Source organism: Coturnix japonica, unplaced genomic scaffold, assembly GCF_054131305.1.
Source record: "Coturnix japonica strain WE unplaced genomic scaffold, WE-NBRP24 Scf100, whole genome shotgun sequence".
NCBI classification, from domain to species: Eukaryota; Metazoa; Chordata; class Aves; order Galliformes; family Phasianidae; genus Coturnix; species Coturnix japonica.
In genome coordinates, this window is record NW_028189003.1 from 288,500 (window position 1) to 309,324 (window position 20,825).

At 43.2% G+C, this 20,825-nt stretch overlaps 1 protein-coding gene across 16 annotated transcripts in view; it reads left to right on the forward strand.

Moving 5' to 3' along the window:
- The window catches only part of SUPT16H (SPT16 homolog, facilitates chromatin remodeling subunit), a 113,240-nt gene that overhangs the window by 68,884 nt on the left and 23,531 nt on the right, over positions 1-20,825 (forward strand). For 10 of the 16 annotated variants that reach the window (XM_085534808.1, XM_085534805.1, XM_085534799.1 and 7 more), the window contains 3 exons: positions 7,815-7,940; positions 9,775-9,887; positions 16,981-17,056. In XM_085534808.1, the coding sequence (XP_085390934.1) occupies positions 7,815-7,940; positions 9,775-9,887; positions 16,981-17,056 (315 nt within the window). Of the gene's footprint in view, positions 1-7,814; positions 7,941-9,774; positions 9,888-16,980; positions 17,057-18,592; positions 18,620-18,977; positions 19,062-19,703; positions 19,797-20,655; positions 20,683-20,825 lie in introns of those variants that run through there. The other 6 variants (XM_085534807.1, XM_085534803.1, XM_085534809.1 and 3 more) reach the window with 4 other exon arrangements.

Here is a 20,825-nt window from a genome sequence, read left to right on the forward strand (position 1 = left end):
TGGGGCCATTTTGGATCATTTTGGGCAATTTTGGGACATTTTGGGCTATTTTGGGTCATTTTGGGGCTTTTTGACCATTTTAGGGTGTTTTTCGGGTAGTTTTTAGGGGTTTTAGGGTCTTTTTTGGGGTCATTTTTGGGGTTTTTTGAGGTCATTTTGCGGTTCTTGGCGGTGTTTGGAGATGATCATCGTGCTCCATTTCCGCCTCAAGGTTTGGGGCTAAATCCGCCCGATTTGGGCAATTTTGGGGTGTTTTGGGGCTTTTTGACCATTTTAGGGTGTTTTGGGGGTCGTTTTTTGGGGTTTTGGGGGGGTTTTTTGGGGTAATTTTGGGTGTTTTTGGGGGTCATTTTAGGGGATTCGTCAATGATCATTGTATGGCTCTAAAAGCTCAAGATATGGGGCCATTTTGGATCATTTGGGGACATTTTGGGCTATTTTGGGTCATTTTGGGGCTTTTTGATCATTTTAGGGTGTTTTTGGGGTAGTTTTTAGGGTTTTTAGGATCATTTTTTGGGTTTTTTGGGGTCATTTTGGGGTTCTTGGCGGTGTTTGGAGATGATCATCGTGCTGCATTTCCACCTCAAGGTTTGGGGCAAAATCCGCCCGATTTGGGCAATTTTGGGGCAATTTGGGGCTTTTTGATCATTTTAGGGTGTTTTGGGGGTTGTTTTTTGGGGGTTTTAGGGTTTTTTGGGGGGGGGTTTTGGGGTCATTTTAGGGTTTTTGGGGCTTCGAAGATGATCATCATGTGGCTCTTCCAGTTGAAAGTATGTGGTGATATGGGGCCATTTTGGGTCATTTTGGGCCAAAATCCACTTGATTTGGGCAATTTTGGGGCGTTTTGGGGCTTTTTAACCATTTCTGGTCTTTTTTGGGGTGGTTTTTTGTGATTTTTTGGGGGTTTTTTGGGTTATTTTTGGGGTCATTTTGAGATTCTTTGGGGCTTTGTAGATGATCATCATAGTGCTCTTCGAGTAAAAAGTATGCGGCCATTTTGGATCATTTTGGGCAATTTTGGGACATTTTGGGCAATTTTGGGTCATTTTGGGGCTTTTTGATCATTTTAGGGTGTTTTTTGGGGTCATTTCTAGGGTTTTTAGGGTCATTTTGGGGGGATTGGGGGGTTTTTTGGGGGTCATTTTGGGGTTCTTGGCGGTGTTTGGAGATGATCATCGTGCTGCATTTCCACCTCAAGGTTTGGGGCTAAATCCGCCCGATTTGGGCAATTTTGGGGTGTTTTGGGGCTTTTTGAGCATTTTAGGGTGTTTTGGGGGTCGTTTTTTGGGGGTTTTAGGGTTTTTTGGGGGTGTTTTTTGTGGTCATGTTAGGGTTTTTGGGGCTTCGAAGATGATCATCATGTGGCTCTTCCAGTTGAAAGTATGTGGTGATATGGGGCCATTTTGGGTCATTTTGGGCCAAAATCCACTTGATTTGGGCAATTTTGGGGCGTTTTGGGGCTTTTTAACCATTTCTGGTCTTTTTTGGGGTGGTTTTTTGTGATTTTTTGGGGGTTTTTTGGGTTATTTTTGGGGTCATTTTGAGATTCTTTGGGGCTTTGGAGATGATCATCATAGTGCTCTTCGAGTAAAAAGTATGCGGCCATTTTGGATCATTTTGGGACATTTTGGGACATTTTGGGGCTATTTGATCATTTTAGGGTGTTTTTGGGGTAATTTTTGGGGTCTTTAGGATCATTTTTGGGGTTTTTTGGGATCATTTTGGGGTTTTTTGGGGTCATTTTGCGGTTCTTGGCGGTGTTTGGAGATGATCATCGTGCTGCATTTCCACCTCAAGGTTTGGGGCTAAATCCGCCCGATTTGGGCAATTTTGGGGCGTTTTGGGGCTTTTTGAGCATTTTAGGGTGTTTTGGGGTTGTTTTTTTGGTTTTTTGGGGTTTTTTGGGGGGTTTTTGGGGGTCATTTTAGGGTTTTTGGGGCTTTGGAGATGATCATCATGTGGCTCTTCCAGTTGAAAGTATGTGGTGATATGGGGCCATTTTGGGTCATTTTGGGCCAAAATCCACTTGATTTGGGCAACTTTGGGTCATTTTGGGGCTTTTTGACCATTTCTGGTCTTTTTTGGGGTGGTTTTTTGTGATTTTTTGGGGGTTTTTTGGGTTATTTTTGGGGTCATTTTGAGGTTTTTTGGGGCTTTGGAGATGATCATCATGGTGCTTTTCCAGTAAAAAATATGGGGCCATTTTGGATCATTTTGGGCAATTTTGGGACATTTTGGGCAATTTTGGGTCATTTTGGGGCTTTTTGATCATTTTAGGGTGTTTTTGGGGTAGCTTTTAGGGTTTTGGGGGTCATTTTTGGGGTTTTTTGGGGTCATTTTGGGGTTCTTGGCGATGGGGAGATGATCATCATGCTGCATTTCCACCACAAGGTTTGGGGCTAAATCCGCCCAATTTGGGCAATTTTGGGGCGTTTTGGGGCTTTTTGACCATTTTAGGTAGTTTTGGGGGTTGTTTTTTTGGTATTTTGGGGTTTTTTGGGGGGTTTTTGGGGTTTTTAAGGGGTTTTTTGGGGCTTTGAAGATGATCGTCATGTGGCTCTTCCAGTTGAAAGTATGAGGCCTTTATGGGTCATTTTGGGTCAAAATCCACCCAATTTGGGCAATTTTGAGGCATTTTGGGGCTTTTTGATCATTTTAGGGTGTTTTTGGGGTAGTTTTTAGGGTTTTTAGGATCATTTTTTGGGTTTTTTGGGGTCATTTTGGGGTTCTTGGCGGTGTTTGGAGATGATCATCGTGCTCCATTTCCACCTCAAGGTTTGGGGCTAAATCTGCCCGATTTGGGCAATTTGGGGGCGTTTTGGGGCTTTTTGATCATTTTAGGGTGTTTTGGGGTTGCTTTTTGGTATTTTGGGGTTTTTAAGGGGTTTTTTGGGGCTTTGAAGATGATCGTCATGTGGCTCTTCCAGTAGAAAGTATGAGGCCTTTATGGGTCATTTTGGGTCAAAATCCACCCAATTTGGGCAATTTTGGGTCATTTTGGGGCTTTTTGATCATTTTAGGGTGTTTTTTGGGGTCATTTCTAGGGTTTTTAGGGTCATTTTGGGGGGCTTGGGGGGTTTTTTGGGGGTCATTTTGGGGTTCTTGGCAGTGTTTGGAGATGATCATCGTGCTCCATTTCCACCTCAAGGTTTGGGGCAAAATCCGCCAGATTTGGGCAATTTTGGGGTGTTTTGGGGCTTTTTGAGCATTTTAGGGTGTTTTGGGGTTGTTTTTTTGGTATTTTAGGGTTTTGGGGGTTTTTAAGGGTTTTTTTGGGGCTTTGAAGTTGATCATCATGTGGCTCTTCCAGTAGAAAGTATGAGGCCTTTATGGGTCATTTTGGGTCAAAATCCACCCAATTTGGGCAATTTTGGGTCATTTTGGGGCTTTTTGATCATTTTAGGGTGTTTTGGGGGTTGTTTTTTTGGTATTTTGGGGTTTTTTGGGGGGGTTTTGGGGGTCATTTTAGGGTTTTTGGGGCTTTGAAGATGATCATCATGTGGCTCTTCCAGCTGAAAGTATGAGGCCTTTATGGGTCATTTTGGGTCAAAATCCACCCAATTTGGGCAATTTTGGGTCATTTTGGGGCTTTTTGATCATTTTAGGGTGTTTTTTGGGGTCATTTCTAGGGTTTTTAGGGTCATTTTGGGGGGCTTGGGGGGTTTTTTGGGGTCATTTTGGGGTTCTTGGCAGTGTTTGGAGATGATCATCGTGCTGCATTTCCACCTCAAGGTTTGGGGCTAAATCTGACCGATTTGGGCAATTTTGGGGCGTTTTGGGGCTTTTTGATCATTTTAGGGTTTTTTGTGGGTCGTTTTTTGGGGGTTTTAGGGTTTTTTGGGGGGGTTTTTTGGGGTCATTTTAGGGTTTTTGGGGCTTCGAAGATGATCATCATGTGGCTCTTCCAGTTGAAAGTATGTGGTGATATGGGGCCATTTTGGGTCATTTTGGGCCAAAATCCACTTGATTTGGGCAACTTTGGGTCATTTTGGGGCTTTTTGACCATTTCTGGTCTTTTTTGGGGTGGTTTTTTGTGATTTTTTGGGGGTTTTTTGGGCTATTTTTGGGGTCATTTTGAGGTTTTTTGGGGCTTTGGAGATGATCATCATAGTGCTCTTCCAGTAAAAAGTATGGGGCCATTTTGTATAATTTTGGGCAATTTTGGGCAATTTTGGGGCTTTTTGACCATTTCTGGTCCTTTTTGGTTTTTTTTTCTGGGTTTTTTTGGGGTTTTTTTGGGTTTTTTGGGTGTTTTTTGGGGTCGTTTTAGGGGATTCATCAATGATCATTGTATGGCTCTAAAAGCTCAGGATATGGGGCCATTTTGGTTAATTTTGGGACATTTTGGGTTGATTTGGGTAATTTTGGGGTGTTTTGGTGCTTTTTGACCATTTTAGGGTGTTTTTGGGGTCATTTTGGGGGTTTTTGGGGTCTTTGGTGGTGATTGTGTTGTGGCTCTTCCAGCTCAAAGTACAGGGTGATATGGGACAATTTTGGTTAATTTTGGTTAATTTGGGGCCATTTTGGGTCATTTTGGGGCTTTTTGATCATTTTAGGGTGTTTTGGGGTTGTTTTTTTGGTATTTTGGGGTTTTTTGGGGGGTTTTTGGGGGTCATTTTAGGGTTTTTGGGGCTTCGAAGATGATCATCATGTGGCTCTTCCAGTTGAAAGTATGAGGCCTTTATGGGTCATTTTGGGTCAAAATCCACCCAATTTGGGCAATTTTGAGGCATTTTGGGGCTTTTTGATCATTTTAGGGTGTTTTTGGGGTAGTTTTTAGGGTTTTTAGGATCATTTTTTGGGTTTTTTGGGGTCATTTTGGGGTTCTTGGCGATGGGGAGATGATCATCGTGCTCCATTTCCACCTCAAGGTTTGGGGCTAAATCCGCCCGATTTGGGCAATTTTGGGGCGTTTTGGGGCTTTTTGACCATTTTAGGGTGTTTTGGGGGTCGTTTTTTGGGGTTTTTGGGGGGTTTTTTGGGGTTATTTTGGGTGTTTTTGGGGGTCGTTTTAGGGGATTCGTCAATGATCATTGTATGGCTCTAAAAGCTCAAGATATGGGGCCATTTTGGGTAATTTGGGGACATTTTGAGTTGATTTGGGCAATTTTGGGGTGTTTTTGGGCTTTTTGACCATTTTAGGGTGGTTTTGGGGTAGTTTTGAGGGGTTTTAGGGTCATTTTTGGGGTCATTTTGGGGGTTTTTGAAGTCTTTGGTGGTGATCGTGTTGTGGCTCTTCCAACTCAAAGTACAGGGTGATATGGGACAATTTTGGTTAATTTGGGGCCATTTTGGGTCATTTTGGGGCTTTTTGATCATTTTAGGGTGTTTTTAGGGTCATGTTTTGGGGGCCTTTGGGGGGTTTGGGGGGTTTTTTGGGGTTATTTTGGGGTTTTTTGGGGTCTTTGGTGATGATTGTTGTGCAGTTCTTCCAGTTGAAAGTATGGGGCCATTTGGGGTCATTTGGGGCCATTTTGGGTCATTTTGGGGTTTTTATGGGATTTTGTCACATTTTAATGGGATTTGGGCTCATTTCTATGGGATTTTGTCACATTTTAATGGGATTTGGGCTCATTTCTATGGGATTTTGTCTCTTTTCTATGGGATTTCAGTCATTTCTATGGGATTTGGGCCCATTTTAATGGGATTTTTGTCCATTTTAATGGCATTTTGGCTCATTTTAATGGGATTTCAGCCATTTCTATGGGAATTGGGCTCATTTCTATGGGATTTGGGCTCATTTCTATGGGATTTCAGCCATTTCTATGGGATTTTGGCCCATTTTAATGGCATTTTGGCCCATTTTAATGGGATTTCAGTCATTTCTATAGGATTTTGGCCCATTTTAATGGGATTTTGGCTCATTTTAATGGGATTTCAGTCATTTCTATGGGATTTTGGCTCATTTTAATGGGATTTTGGCCCATTTCTATGGGATTTCAGTCATTTCTATGGGATTTTGGCCCATTTTAATGGTATTTTGCCTCATTTTAATGGGATTTTGTCACATTTTAATGGGATTTTGTCTCATTTTAATGGGATTTCAGTCATTTCTATGGGATTTTGGCCCATTTTAATGGTATTTTGTCCCATTTTAATGGGATTTTAGCTCATTTTAGTGGGATTATGGCTCTTTTTAATGGGATTTGGGCTCATTTTAATGGCATTTTGGCTCATTTCTATGGGATTTCAGTCATTTCTATGGGATTTAGGCTCTTTTTGGCCCATTTCTATGGGATTTTGGCCCATTTCTATGGGATTTGGGCTCTTTTTGGCTCATTTATATGGGATTTCAGCCATTTCTATGGGATTTTGGCCCATTTTAATGGTATTTTGTCCATTTTAATGGTATTTTGTCTTACTTTAATGGGATTTTGGCTCATTTTAATGGGATTTTTGTCCATTTTAATGGTATTTTGCCTCATTTTAATGGGATTTTCGCCCATTTTAATGGGATTTTGGTTCATTTTAATGGGATTTCAGTCATTTCTATGGGATTTGGGCCCATTTCAATGGGATTTTGGCTCATTTCTATGGTATTTTGTCCCATTTTAATGGGATTTTGGCTCATTTTAATGGCATTTTTTAATGGGATTTCAGTTATTTCTATGGGATTTCAGTCATTTCTATGGGATTTAGGCTCTTTTTGGCCCATTTCTATGGGATTTTGGTGCATTTTAATGGTATTTTAGCTCATTTCTATGGGATTTTGGCCCATTTTAATGGTATTTTGGCCCATTTTAATGGCATTTTGCCTCATTTTAATGGGATTTCAGTCATTTCTATGGGATTTTGGCTCATTTTAATGGGATTTTATCTCATTTTAATGGGATTTTTGGCCCACTTTAATGGGATTTTGGCCCATTTTAATGGGATTTTTGCCCATTTTAATGGCATTTTGGCTCGTTTTAATGGGATTTTGGCTCATTTCTATGGGATTTTAGCTCATTTCTATGGGATTTTGGCTCATTTCTATGGGATTTCAGTCATTTCTATGGGATTTGGGCCCATTTTAATGGGATTTTGGCCAATTTTAATGGGATTTTGGCTCATTTTAATGGTATTTTGCCTCGTTTTAATGGGATTTTGGCCCATTTTAATGGGATTTTGGCTCATTTTAATGGGATTTTGGCTCATTTTAATGGGATTTTGCCTCATTTTAATGGGATTTTGGCTCATTTTAATGGGATTTTGGCTCATTTTAATGGGATTTCAGTCATTTCTATGGGATTTTGGCCCATTTTAATGGGATTTTTGTCCATTTTAATGGTATTTTGTCTTATTTTAATGGGATTTGGGCCCATTTTAATGGGATTATGGCTCATTTTAATGGGATTTTGGCCCATTTTAATGGGATTTCAGTCATTTCTATGGGATTTTGGCCCATTTCTATGGGATTTTGGCTCATTTCTATGGGATTTTGGCCCATTTTAATGGGATTTCAGTCATTTCTATGGGATTTGGGCCCATTTTAATGGGATTTTTGTCCATTTTAATGGGATTTTGTCTTATTTTAATGGGATTATGGCTCATTTTAATGGGATTTTGTCTCCTTTCTATGGGATTTCAGTCATTTCTATGGGATTTGGGCCCATTTTAATGGGATTTTTGTCCATTTCTATGGGATTTTGTCTTATTTCAATGGGATTTTGGCTCATTTTAATGGGATTTTGGCTCATTTCTATGGGATTTCAGTCATTTCTATGGTATTTTGCCCCATTTTAATGGCATTCTGGCTCATTTCTATGTTATTTTGTCCCATTTTAATGGTATTTTGGCTCATTTTTGACCAATTTTGGGTGTTTTCGCCCCAGAACGCCATCATGTTTGGCAAGAAGCGACACACGGACGTTCAGTTCTACACCGAGGTGGGAGAGATCACAACAGACCTGGGCAAACACCAGCACATGCACGACAGGGACGACCTATACGCCGAGCAGGTTATATGGGGTTTATATAGGGTCTATATGGGGTCTATGGGGTATATGGGGGGATATGGGATTATATGGGGTATATGGGGTGATATGAGGGGATATAGGGGGTCTATGGGGAGATATGGGGTCTATGGGGGGATATAAGGGGATATAGGGGGGATATGGGGTCTATGGGGGGATATAGGGGGGAGATATGGGGGGATATGGGGTCTATGGGGTCTGTGGGGGGAGATATGGGGTCTATGGGGCAAGCACCAGCACATGCACGACAGGGACGACCTATACGCCGAGCAGGTTATATGGGGTCTATGGGATCTATAGGGTCTATGGGGGGAGATATGGGGTCTATGGGGTCAATAGGGGGGAGATATGGGGGGATATGGGGTCAATAGGGGGATATGGGGGGATATGAGGGGAGATATGGGGTCTATATGGGGTATGGGGGGAGATATGGGGGTATATGTGGTCTATGGGGTATATGGGGGGAGATAGGGGGATCTATGGGGTCTATGGGGGGATATGGGGGAGATATGGGGGTCTATGGGGTCTATGGGGGGATATGGGGGGATATAGGGGGGAGATATGGGGGGAGATATGGGGGTCTATGGGGGGATATGTGGGGGTATATGGGGTCTATGGGGGGATATAGGGGGAGATATGGGGTCTATGGGGGGATATAAGGGGATATAGGGGGTCTATGGGGGGATATGGGGTCTATGGGGGTATATAAGGGGATATAGGGTGGATATGGGGGGAGATATGGGGGTATATGGGGTCAGTAGTGGGATATGGGGGGGATATGGGGGAGATGAGGTCTATGGGGGGAGATAGGGGGGTTATGGGGTCTATGGGGGGGATTTAGGGGGTCTATGGGGGGATATGGGGGGATTTAAGGGGGATATGGGGGGATATGGTGTCTATGGGGGGATATGAGGGGAGATAGGGGGGATATGGGGGTATATGGAGATATGGGGTCTATGGGGGGAGATAGGGGGGAGATAGGGTGTTATATGGGGTCTGTGGGGGGATTTAAGGGGGATATGGGGGGATATAGGGTCAATAGGGGTGATATGGGGGGAGATATGGGGGTATATGGGGTCAATAGGGGATTATGGGGTCTATGGGGGTATATAAGGGGATATAGAGGGGATATGGGGGGAGATATGGGGTCTGTGGAGGTATATAAGGGGATATATGGGGTCTATGGGGGGATATGGGGGGATATGAGGGGAGATAGGGGGGTATATGGGGTCTATGGGGGGAGATGAGGGGGTATATGGGGTCTATGGGGGGAGATATTGGGTCTATGGGGGTCTATGGGGGGATATATGGGGTCTATGGGGGGAGATGAGGGGGTATATGGGGTCTATGGGGGGAGATATGGGGGGATATGGGGTCTATGGGGGGAGATATGGGGTCTATGGGGGGAGATATGGGGTCTTTGGGGGGATATAGGGTCTATGGGGGGATATGAGGGTATATGGTGTCTATGGGGGGATATGGGGTCTATGGGGAGATATGGGGGGAGATATGGGGTCTATGGGGGGGGATATGGGGTCTATGGGGGGATATGGGGTCTATGGGGAGGCTCCTTTATAGGCCCCTTACGGGGTTTTTAATGGGGTCGAAGCCAATGGGATTTCTATGGGGCTCTTAATGGGGTTTAATGGGGTTTTATGGGGTTTCTATGGGGTTTTATGGGGTTTCTATGGGGTTTTAATGGGGTTTTTAATGGGGTTCTTATGGGGTTTCTATGGGGTTTTTAATGGTGTTTCTAATAGCGTTCTTATGGGGTTTTAATGGGGTTTCTATGGGTTTTAATGGGGTTTTTGACGCTCAGATGGAGCGTGAGATGCGGCACAAGCTGAAAACGGCCTTTAAGAACTTCATTGAGAAGGTGGAGGCGCTGACCAAGGAGGAGCTGGAGTTCGAGGTGCCCTTCAGGGAGCTGGGGTGAGAGCGAAAAACACCATTTTCAACCCAAAAATCCCATTAAAAACCCCAAAAAACCCATTAAGAACCTCAAAAATCCCATTAATAGGCCCAAAAATCCCAAGAATGACCCCAAAAATCCCATTAAGAACCCCAAAAATACCCCCAAAACAACCCAAAAACCCCATTAAGAACCTCCAAAACACCCCAAAAAACCATTAAGAGCCCCAAAAACCCCAAGAATGACCCCAAAAACCCCATTAATAAGCCCAAAAATCCCATTAAGCACCCCCAAAACCCCATTAATAAGCCCCAAAACACCCCAAAATCCTATTAAGAACCCCAAAATACCCATTAAGAACCCCAAAAATACCCCCAAAACAACCCAAAAACCCCATTAAGAACCCTAAAAATCCCATTAAGAACCTCAAAACACCCCAAAACCCCATTAAAAACCCCATAAAGAGCCCCAAAACCACTATAAATAGGCCCAAAAACCCCATTAAGAACCCCAAAAAAACCATTAAGAACCTCAAAAATCCCATTAATAGGCCCCAAAAACCCCAAGAATGACCCCAAAAACCCCATAAATAGGCCCAAAAACACCATAAATAGGCCCGAAAACACCATAAATAGGCCCCAAAACAACATTAAGAGCCCTTAAGAACCCCAAAAACCCCATTAAGAGACCCCAAAACACCATTAAGAGACCCCAAAACACCATAAATAGGCCCCAAAACACCCCAAAACCCCATTAAGAACCCTAAAAAACCCCAAAAACACCCCAAAACCCCATTAAAAACCCCATAAATAGGCCCAAAAACACCATTAATAGCCCCAAAAACCCCATTAAGAACCCCAAAACACCCCAAAACCCCATTAAGAACCCTAAAAACTCCATTAAGAACCCTCAAAACACCCCAAAAACCCCATTAAGAGCCCCAAAACCCCATTAATAAGCCCCAAAAAAACCATTAAGAACCTCAAAAATCCCATTAATAGGCCCAAAAACCCCAAGAATGACCCCAAAAACCCCTTAAGAGCCCCCAAAACAACCCAAAAACCCCATTAAGAACCCCAAAAAAACCATTAAGAGACCCCAAAACACCCCAAAACCCCATTAAAAACCCCATAAATAGGCCCAAAACCACCATAAATAGGCCCAAAAATCCCATTAAGAACCTCAAAAATCCCATTAATAGGCCCAAAAACCCCAAGAATGACCCCAAAAACCCCATAAATAGGCCCCAAAAACCCCAAGAATTACCCCAAAAACCCCATAAATAAGCCCAAAACCCCATTAAGAGCCCCAAAAACCTCTTAAGAGCCCCCAAAACACCCCAAAAACCCCATTAAGAGCCCCAAAAACCCCAAGAATGACCCCAAAAACCCCATAAATAGGCCCAAAAAACCCATTAAGAACCTCAAAAACCCCATTAATAGGCCCCAAAAACACCAAGAATGACCCCAAAAACCCCATTAAGAACCCCCAAAACAACCCAAAAACCCCATTAATTAGCCACAAAAATCCCATTAAGAGACCCCAAAACACCATTAATATGCCCCAAAACACCCAAAAACCCCATTAAGAACCCTAAAAAACCCCAAAAACGCCCCAAAACCCCATTAAAAACCCCATAAATAGGCCCAAAAACACCATTAAGAGCCCCAAAAACCCCATTAAGAACCCAAAAATCCCATTAATAGGCCCCAAAAACCCCAAGAATGACCCCAAAAACCCCATAAATAGGCCCAAAAAACCCATTAAGAACCTCAAAAACCCCATTAATAGGCCCCAAAACCCCATTAAGAGCCCCAAAAATCCCATAAATAGGCCCAAAAACACCATTAAGAACCCCAAAAATACCCCCAAAACAACCCCAAAACCCCATTAAAAACCCTATAAATAGGCCCAAAAACACCATTAAGAGCCCCAAAAACCCATTAAGAACCTCAAAAAACCCATTAATAGGCCCCAAAACCCCATTAAGAACCCTAAAAATCCCATTAATAGCCCCAAAAACCCCATTAAGAACCCTAAAAATCCCATTAAGAACCCCAAAAATCCCATTAATAGGCCCCAAAAACCCCAAGAATGACCCCAAAAACCCCATAAATAGGCCCAAAAACACCATTCATCAACCCAAAAACCCTATTTCTGACCCTAAAACCCAAAGAACGACCCCAAAACCCTATTAAGAACCCTAAAAACCCCATTAATTACCCCAAAATTCCCATTAAGAACCCCAAAAACCCATTAAGAAACCCAAAAAACCCATTAAGAACCCCAAAAATCCCATTAATAGGCCCCAAAACCCCAAGAATGACCCCAAAAACTCCTTAAGAGCCCCCAAAACACCCCAAAAACCCCATTAAGAGCCACAAAACCCCATTAAGAGCCCCAAAAATCCCATTAATAGGCCCAAAAACCCCAAGAATGACCCCAAAAACCCCTTAAGAGCCCCCAAAACAACCCAAAAACCCCATTAAGAACCCCAAAACCCCATTAATAAGCCCCAAAAATACCCCAAAACCCCATTAAGAGCCCCAAAAACCCCATTAAGAACCCCAAAACACCCCAAAACCCCATTAAAAACCCCATAAAGAGCCCCAAAACACCCCAAAACCCCATTAAAGAGCCCCAAAGCCACCATAAATAGGCCCAAAAATCCCATTAAGAACCCCAAAACACCCCAAAACCCCATTAAGAACCCCAAAAAACCCATTAAGAACCCCAAAAAACCCATTAATAGGCCCCAAAACCCCAAGAATGACCCCAAAAACCCCTTAAGAGCCCCCAAAACAACCCAAAAACCCCATTAAGAACCCTAAAAATCCCATTAAGAACCCCAAAACACCCCAAAACCCCATTAAGAACCCTATAAAACCCCAAAAACACCCCAAAACCCCATTAAAAACCCCATAAATAGGCCCTGAAACACCATTAAGAGCCCAAAAACCCCATTAAGAGCCCCAAAAAACCCATTAAGAACCTCAAAAATGCCATTAATAGGCCCCAAAAACCCCAAGAATGACCCCAAAAACCCCTTAAGTGCCCCCAAAACACCCCAAAACCCCATTAAAAACCCTATAAAGAGCCCCAAAACCACCATAAATAGGCCCAAAAACACCATTAAGAGCCCCAAAAAACCCATTAAGAACCTCAGAAATCCCATTAATAGGCCCCAAAACCCCAAGAATGACCCCAAAAACCCCTTAAGAGCCCCCAAAACAACCCAAAAACCCCATTAAGAGCCACAAAAAAACCATTAATAAGCCCCAAAACACCCCAAAACCCCATTAAAAACCCCATAAAGAGCCCCAAAACCACCATAAATAGGCCCAAAAACCCCATTAAGAACCCCAAAAATCCCATAAATAGGCCCAAAAACACCATAAATAGGCCCAAAAACACCATAAATAGGCCCCAAAACAACATTAAGAGCCCTTAAGAACCCCAAAAACCCCATTAATTAGCCCAAAAATCCCATTAAGAGACCCCAAAACACCATAAATAGGCCCCAAAACACCCCAAAACCCCATTAAGAACCCTAAAAAACCCCAAAAACGCCCCAAAACCCCATTAAAAACCCCATAAATAGGCCCAAAAACACCATTAAGAGCCCCAAAAACCCCATTAAGAGCCCCAAAAATACCCCAAAATCCCATTAAGAACCCTAAAAACCCCATTAAGAACCCTCAAAACACCCCAAAAACCCCATTAAGAGCCCCCAAAACCCATTAAGAACCTCAAAAATCCCATTAATAGGCCCCAAAACCCCAAGAATGACCCCAAAAACCCCATAAATAGGCCCAAAAAACCCATTAAAAACCCCAAAAAACCCCAAAAAACCCATTAAGAACCTCAAAAATCCCATTAATAGGCCCAAAAACCCCATTAAGAACCCCAAAAATCCCATTAATAGGCCCAAAAACCCCAAGAATGACCCCAAAAACCCCATAAATAGGCCCAAAAACACCATTCATCAACCCAAAAACCCTATTTCTGACCCTAAAACCCGAAGAACGACCCCAAAACCCTATTAAGAACCCTAAAAAGCCCATTAATTACCCCAAAAATCCCATTAAGAACCACATAAATACCCCCAAAACCCCAAAAATAGCCCCAAAACAACCCAAAAACCCCATTAAGAACCTCAAAAATCCCATTAATAGGCCCAAAAACCCCAAGAATGACCCCAAAAACCCTTTAAGAGCCCCCAAAACAACCCAAAAACCCCATTAAGAACCCTAAAAACCCCATAAAGAGCCACAAAACACCCCAAAACCCCATTAAAAACCCCATAAAGAGCCCCAAAACCACCATAAATAGGCCCAAAAACCCCATTAAGAACCCCAAAAATCCCATTAAGAACCCCAAAAATCCCATTAATAGGCCCCAAGAACCCCATAAATAGACCCCAAAACAACATTCAAAGCCCCAAAAACCCCATTAAGAGCCCAAAAACCCCAAGAATGACCCCAAAAACCCCATTAATAAGCCCAAAAAACCCATTAAGAACCCCAAAAATCCCATAAATAGGCCCAAAAACCCCAAGAATGACCCCAAAAACTCCTTAAGAGCCCCCAAAACAACCCAAAATCCCATTAAAAACCCCATAAAGAGCCCCAAAACCACCATAAATAGGCCCAAAAATCCCATTAAGAACCTCAAAAATCCCATTAATAGGCCCCAAAAACCCCAAGAATGACCCCCAAAACCCCATAAATAGGCCCAAAAACACCATTCATCAACCCAAAAACCCTATTTCTGACCCTAAAACCCGAAGAACGACCCCAAAACCCTATTAAGAACCCTAAAAACCCCAATAATTACCCCAAAAATCCCATTAAGAACCCCAAAAATCCCATTAATAGGCCCCAAACCCCATTAAGAACCCCAAAAACCCCATTTCTCACCCCAAAAACCCCATTTCTGACCCCAAAAACCCCATTACTGACCCCAAAACCCCATTTCTGACCCCAAAGCCCCACAACTGCCCCCCCAAACCCCATAACCAACCCCAAAAACCCCATTTCTGACCCCAAAAACCCCATAACTGACCCTAAATCCCCATTTCTGACCCCAAAACCCCATTTCTCACCCCAAAACCCCATTTCTGACCCTAAAACTCCATTTCTGACCCCAAAACCCCATTTCTGACCCTAAAACTCCATTTCTGACCCCAAAACCCCATTTCTGACCCCAAAACCCCATTACTGACCCTAAAACCCCATTTCTGACCCCAAAACCCCATTTCTGACCCTAAAACCCCATTTCTGACCCCAAAACCCCATAACTGACCCCAAAACCCCATTTCTGACCCCAAAACCTCATAACTGACCCCAAAACCCCATTTCTGACCCCAAAACCCCATTTCTGACCCTAAAACCCCATTTCTGACCCCAAAACCCCATTACTGACCCTAAAACCCCATAATTGACCCCATAACCCCATTACCAACCCTAAATCCACATTTCTGACCCCAAAACACCCCCATTTCCGCCATTTCTGACCCCAAAAACCCCATTTCTGACCCTAAAACCCCATTTCTGACCCCAAAACCCCATTACTGACCCCAAAACCCTGTTAGTGACCCCAAAACCCCATTACTGACCCAAAAACCCCATTACTGACCCAAAAACCTCATTACTGACCCCAAAACCCCATTTCTGACCCTAAATCCCCATTTCTGACCCCAAAACCCCATAACCGACCCTAAAACCCCATTTCTGACCCCAAAAACCCCATTTCTGACCCCAAAACCCCATTTCTGACCCCAAAACCCCATTACTGACCCCAAAACCCCATTTCTGACCCCAAAACCCCATAATTGACCCAAAACCCCATTTCTGACCCTAAATCCCCACTTCTGATCCCCAAACCCCATTACTGACCCCAAAAACCCCATTTCTGACCCCAAAACCCCATTTCTGACCCCAAAACCCCATTACTGACCCCAAAACCCCATTACTGACCCTAAAACCCCATTTCTGACCCAAAAAACCCCATTTCTGACCCCAAAACCCCACAACTGCCCCCCTAAACCCCATAACTAACCCCAAAAACCCCATTTCTGACCCCAAAACCCTATAACTAACCCCAAAACCCTCTCATTTCCCCCCATTTCTGACCCCAAAAACCCCATAACTGACCCCAAAAACCCCATTTCTGACCCCAAATCCCCATTTCTGACCCCAAAACCCCATTTCTGACCCTAAAACCCCATTTCTGACCCTAAAACCCCATTTCTATCGCCAAAACCCCATTACTGACCCCAAAACCCCATAATTGACCCCATAACCCGATTACCAACCCTAAATCCACATTTCTGACCCCAAAACCCCCCCAATTTCCCCCATTTTAGACCCTAAAACCCCATTTCTGACCCCAAAACCCCATAACCGACCCCAAAACCCCATTTCTGACCCCAAAAGCCCCATTTCTGACCCCAAAACCCCATTACTGACCCCAAAACCCCATTTCTGACCCCAAAAACCCCATTTCTGACCCCAAAACCCCATTACTGACCCCAAAACCCCATTTCTCACCCCAAAACCCCATTTCTGACCCCAAAACCCCATTTCTGACCCCAAAAACCCCATTTCTGACCCCAAAACCCCATTTCTCACCCCAAAACCCCCCCTTTTCTCCCATTTTAGACCCTAAAACCCCATTTCTGACCCCAAAACCCCATTTCTGACCCCAGAACTCCATTACTGACCCCAAAACCCCATTTCTGACCCCAAAACCCCATTACTGACCCTAAATCCCCATTACTGACCCCCAAAACCCCATTTCTGACCCCAAAAACCCCATTTCTGACCCTAAAACCCCATAACTGACCCCAAAAACCCCATTTCTGACCCCAAATCCCCATAACCGACCCTAAAACCCCATTTCTGACCCCAAAAACCCCATTTCTGACCCCAAAACCCCATTACTGACCCCAAATCCCCATTTCTGACCCCAAAACCCCATTACTGACCCCAAAACCCCATTTCTGACCCCAAACCCCCATTTCTGACCCCAAAACCCCATAACCGACCCCAAAAACCCCATTTCTGACCCTACAACTGACCCAAAATCCCCTTTTTTCACCCCAAAACGCAGCTTCAACGGGGCCCCGTATCGCAGCACCTGCCTCCTCCAACCCACCAGCAGCGCCTTGGTCAACTGCACCGAATGGGTAAGGACCAAAACCCCATTAATTAACCCCATTAATTAACCCCATTAATTAACCCCATTAATTAACCCCATTAATTAACCCTATTAATTACCCTATTAATAACCTATTAACCCTATTGGAACCCTATTAAGTCTATTGGAACCCATTAACCCCATTAATCCCCTATTAAAACCCCATTAATCCCCTATTAACACCCCAAACCCCATTAATTAACCCCATTAATTAACCCCATTAATTAACCCCATTAATTAACCCCATTAATTAACCCTATTAATAACCCTATTAATAACCTATTAACCCTATTGGAACCCTATTAACCCTATTGGAACCCATTAACCCCATTAATCCCCTATTAACACCCCATTAATCCCCTATTAACACCCCAAACCCCATTAATTAACCCCATTAATTAACCCTATTAATTAACCCTATTAATAACCCTATAATGCCCTATTAACCCTATTGGAACCCTATTAACCCTATTAGAACCCATTAACCCCATTAATCCCCTATTAACACCCCAAACCCCATTAATTAACCCCATTAATTAACCCCATTAATTAACCCTATTAATAACCCTATAATGCCCTATTAACCCTATTAAGACCCTATTAACCCTATTAGAACCCAATAACCCCATTAATCCCCTATTAAAACCCATTAATCCCCTATTAACACCCAAAACCCCATTAATTAACCCCATTAATTAACCCCATTAATTAACCCCATTAATTAACCCTATTAATTAACCCTATAAGGCCCTATTAACCCTATTAAGACCCTATTAACCCTATTAGAACCCATTAACCCCATTAATCCCCTATTAACCTCATTAATCTCCTATTAACACCCCAAACCCCATTAATTAACCCCATTAATTAACCCCATTAATTAACCGTATTAATTAACCCTATAATGCCCTATTAACCCTATTGGAACCCTATTAACCCTATTAGAACCCATTAACCACATTAATCCCCTATTAAACCCCATTAATCCCCTATTAACACCGCAAACCCCATTAATACCCTATTAATGCCCTATTAACCCTATTAATACCCTATTAACCCTATTAAGACCCTATTAACCCTATTAGAACCCATTAACCCCATTAATCCCCTATTAAAACCCCATTAATCCCCTATTAACACCCCAAACCCCATTAATCCCCTATTAAAGCCCTATTAACCCTATTAATGCCCTATTAATACTCTATTAACCCCATTACGACCCTATTAACCCCATTAAAACCCTATTAACCCCATTAAAACCCTATTAACCCCATTAAAACCCTATTAACCCCATTATGACCCTATTAACCCCATTTAAACCCTATTATCCCCTATTACGACCCTATTAACCCCAATACGACCCCATTAATCCCATTAAAACCCTATAAACCCCATTAAAACCCTATAGACCCCATTAAAACCCTATTAACCCCATTACGACCCTATTAACCCCTATTAGAACCCAATAATGGGGTATTTTAGGCTCAGAAATGACCCAAAATTGCCGTTTTTCGCCCCAAACCAGCCCCCGTTTGTGGTTACCTTGGATGAGGTGGAGCTGATCCCCTATTATCCCCTATTACGACCCTATAAACCCCATTAAAACCCTATTAACCCCATTACGACCCTATTAACCCCATTACGACCCCATTAACCCCATTACGACCCTATTAACCCCATTAAAACCCTATTAACCCCATTAAAACCCTATTAACCCCATTACGACCCTATTAACCCCATTACAACCCTATTATCCCCTATTACGACCCTATTAACCCCATTAAAACCCTGTAAACCCCATTAAAACCCTATAGACCCCATTAAAACCCTATAACCCCTATTATGACCCAATAATGGTGTATTTTAGGCTCAGAAATGACCCAAAACTGCCGTTTTTCGCCCCAAACCAGCCCCCGTTCGTGGTTACCTTGGACGAGGTGGAGCTGATCCCCTATTATCCCCCATTACGACCCTATTAACCCCATTACGACCCTATTAACCCCATTACGACCCTATAACCCCTATTATACCCCAATAATGGTGTATTTTATGCTCAGAAATGACCCAAAACTGCCGTTTTTCGCCCCAAACCAGCCCCCGTTTGTGGTTACCCTGGACGAGGTGGAGCTGATCCCCTATTAACATTTACCCCTATTAACACCCTATAAACCCCATTACGACCCTATAAACCCCTATTATAACCATTTTAGACCTTTTAAGACCCAATAATGGTGTATTTTAGGCTCAGAAATGACCCAAAATTGCCGTTTTTCGCCCCAAACCAGCCCCCGTTCGTGGTTACCTTGGACGAGGTGGAGCTGATCCCCTATTATCCCCTATTACAACCCTATAAACCCCATTACGACCCTATAAACCCCTATTATACCCCAATAATGGTGTATTTTAGGCTCAGAAATGACCCAAAATTGCCGTTTTTCGCCCCAAACCAGCCCCCGTTTGTGGTTACCCTGGACGAGGTGGAGCTGATCCCCTATTATCCCCTATTACGACCCTATTAACCCCATTACGACCCTATTAAACCCCTATTATAACCCTTTTAGACCGATTATTACCCAATAATGGCGTATTTTAGGCTCAGAAATGACCCAAAATTGCCGTTTTTCGCCCCAAACCAGCCCCCGTTTGTGGTTACCTTGGACGAGGTGGAGCTGATCCCCTATTATCCCCTATTACAACCCTATAAACCCCAATAAAACCCTATAAACCCCTATTACGACCCTTTTAGACCAATTGTTACCCAATAATGGTGTATTTTAGGCTCAGAAATGACCCAAAAATGCCGTTTTTCGCCCCAAACCAGCCCCCGTTCGTGGTTACCTTGGACGAGGTGGAGCTGATCCCCTATTATCCCCTATTACGACCCTATTAACCCCATTAAAACCCTATAAACCCCTATTACGACCCTTTTAGACCTTTTAAGACCCAATAATGGTGTATTTTATGCTCAGAAATGACCCAAAAATGCCGTTTTTCGCCCCAAACCAGCCCCCGTTCGTGGTTACCTTGGACGAGGTGGAGCTGATCCCCTATTAACTCTTACCCCTATTACAACCCTATTAACACCCTATTATCCCCTATTAACACCCTATTAACCCCTATTACCATTATTATACCCCAATAATGGTGTATTTTAGGCTCAGAAATGACCCAAAATTGCCGTTTTTCGCCCCAAACCAGCCCCCGTTTGTGGTTACCCTGGACGAGGAGGAGCTGATCCCCTATTATCCCCTATTACGACCCTATTAACCCCATTAAGACCCTATTAACCCCATTACGACCCTATAAACCCCTATTATAACCATTTTAGACCTTTTAAGACCCAATAATGAGGTATTTTAGGCTCAGAAATGACCCAAAAATGCCGTTTTTCGCCCCAAACCAGCCCCCGTTTGTGGTGACCCTGGACGAGGTGGAGCTGATCCCCTATTATCCCCTATTACGACCCTATAAACCCCATTACGACCCTATTAACCCCTATTACGACCCTTTTAGACCTTTTAAGACCCAATAATGGTGTATTTTATGCTCAGAAATGACCCAAAAACGCCGTTTTTCGCCCCAAACCAGCCCCCGTTCGTGGTTACCTTGGATGAGGTGGAGCTGATCCCCTATTATCCCCTATTACGACCCTATTAACCCCATTAAAACCCTATAAATCCCATTAAGACCCTATTAACCCCATTACGACCCTATTAACCCCTATTATTACCCAATAATGGGGTATTTTAGGCTCAGAA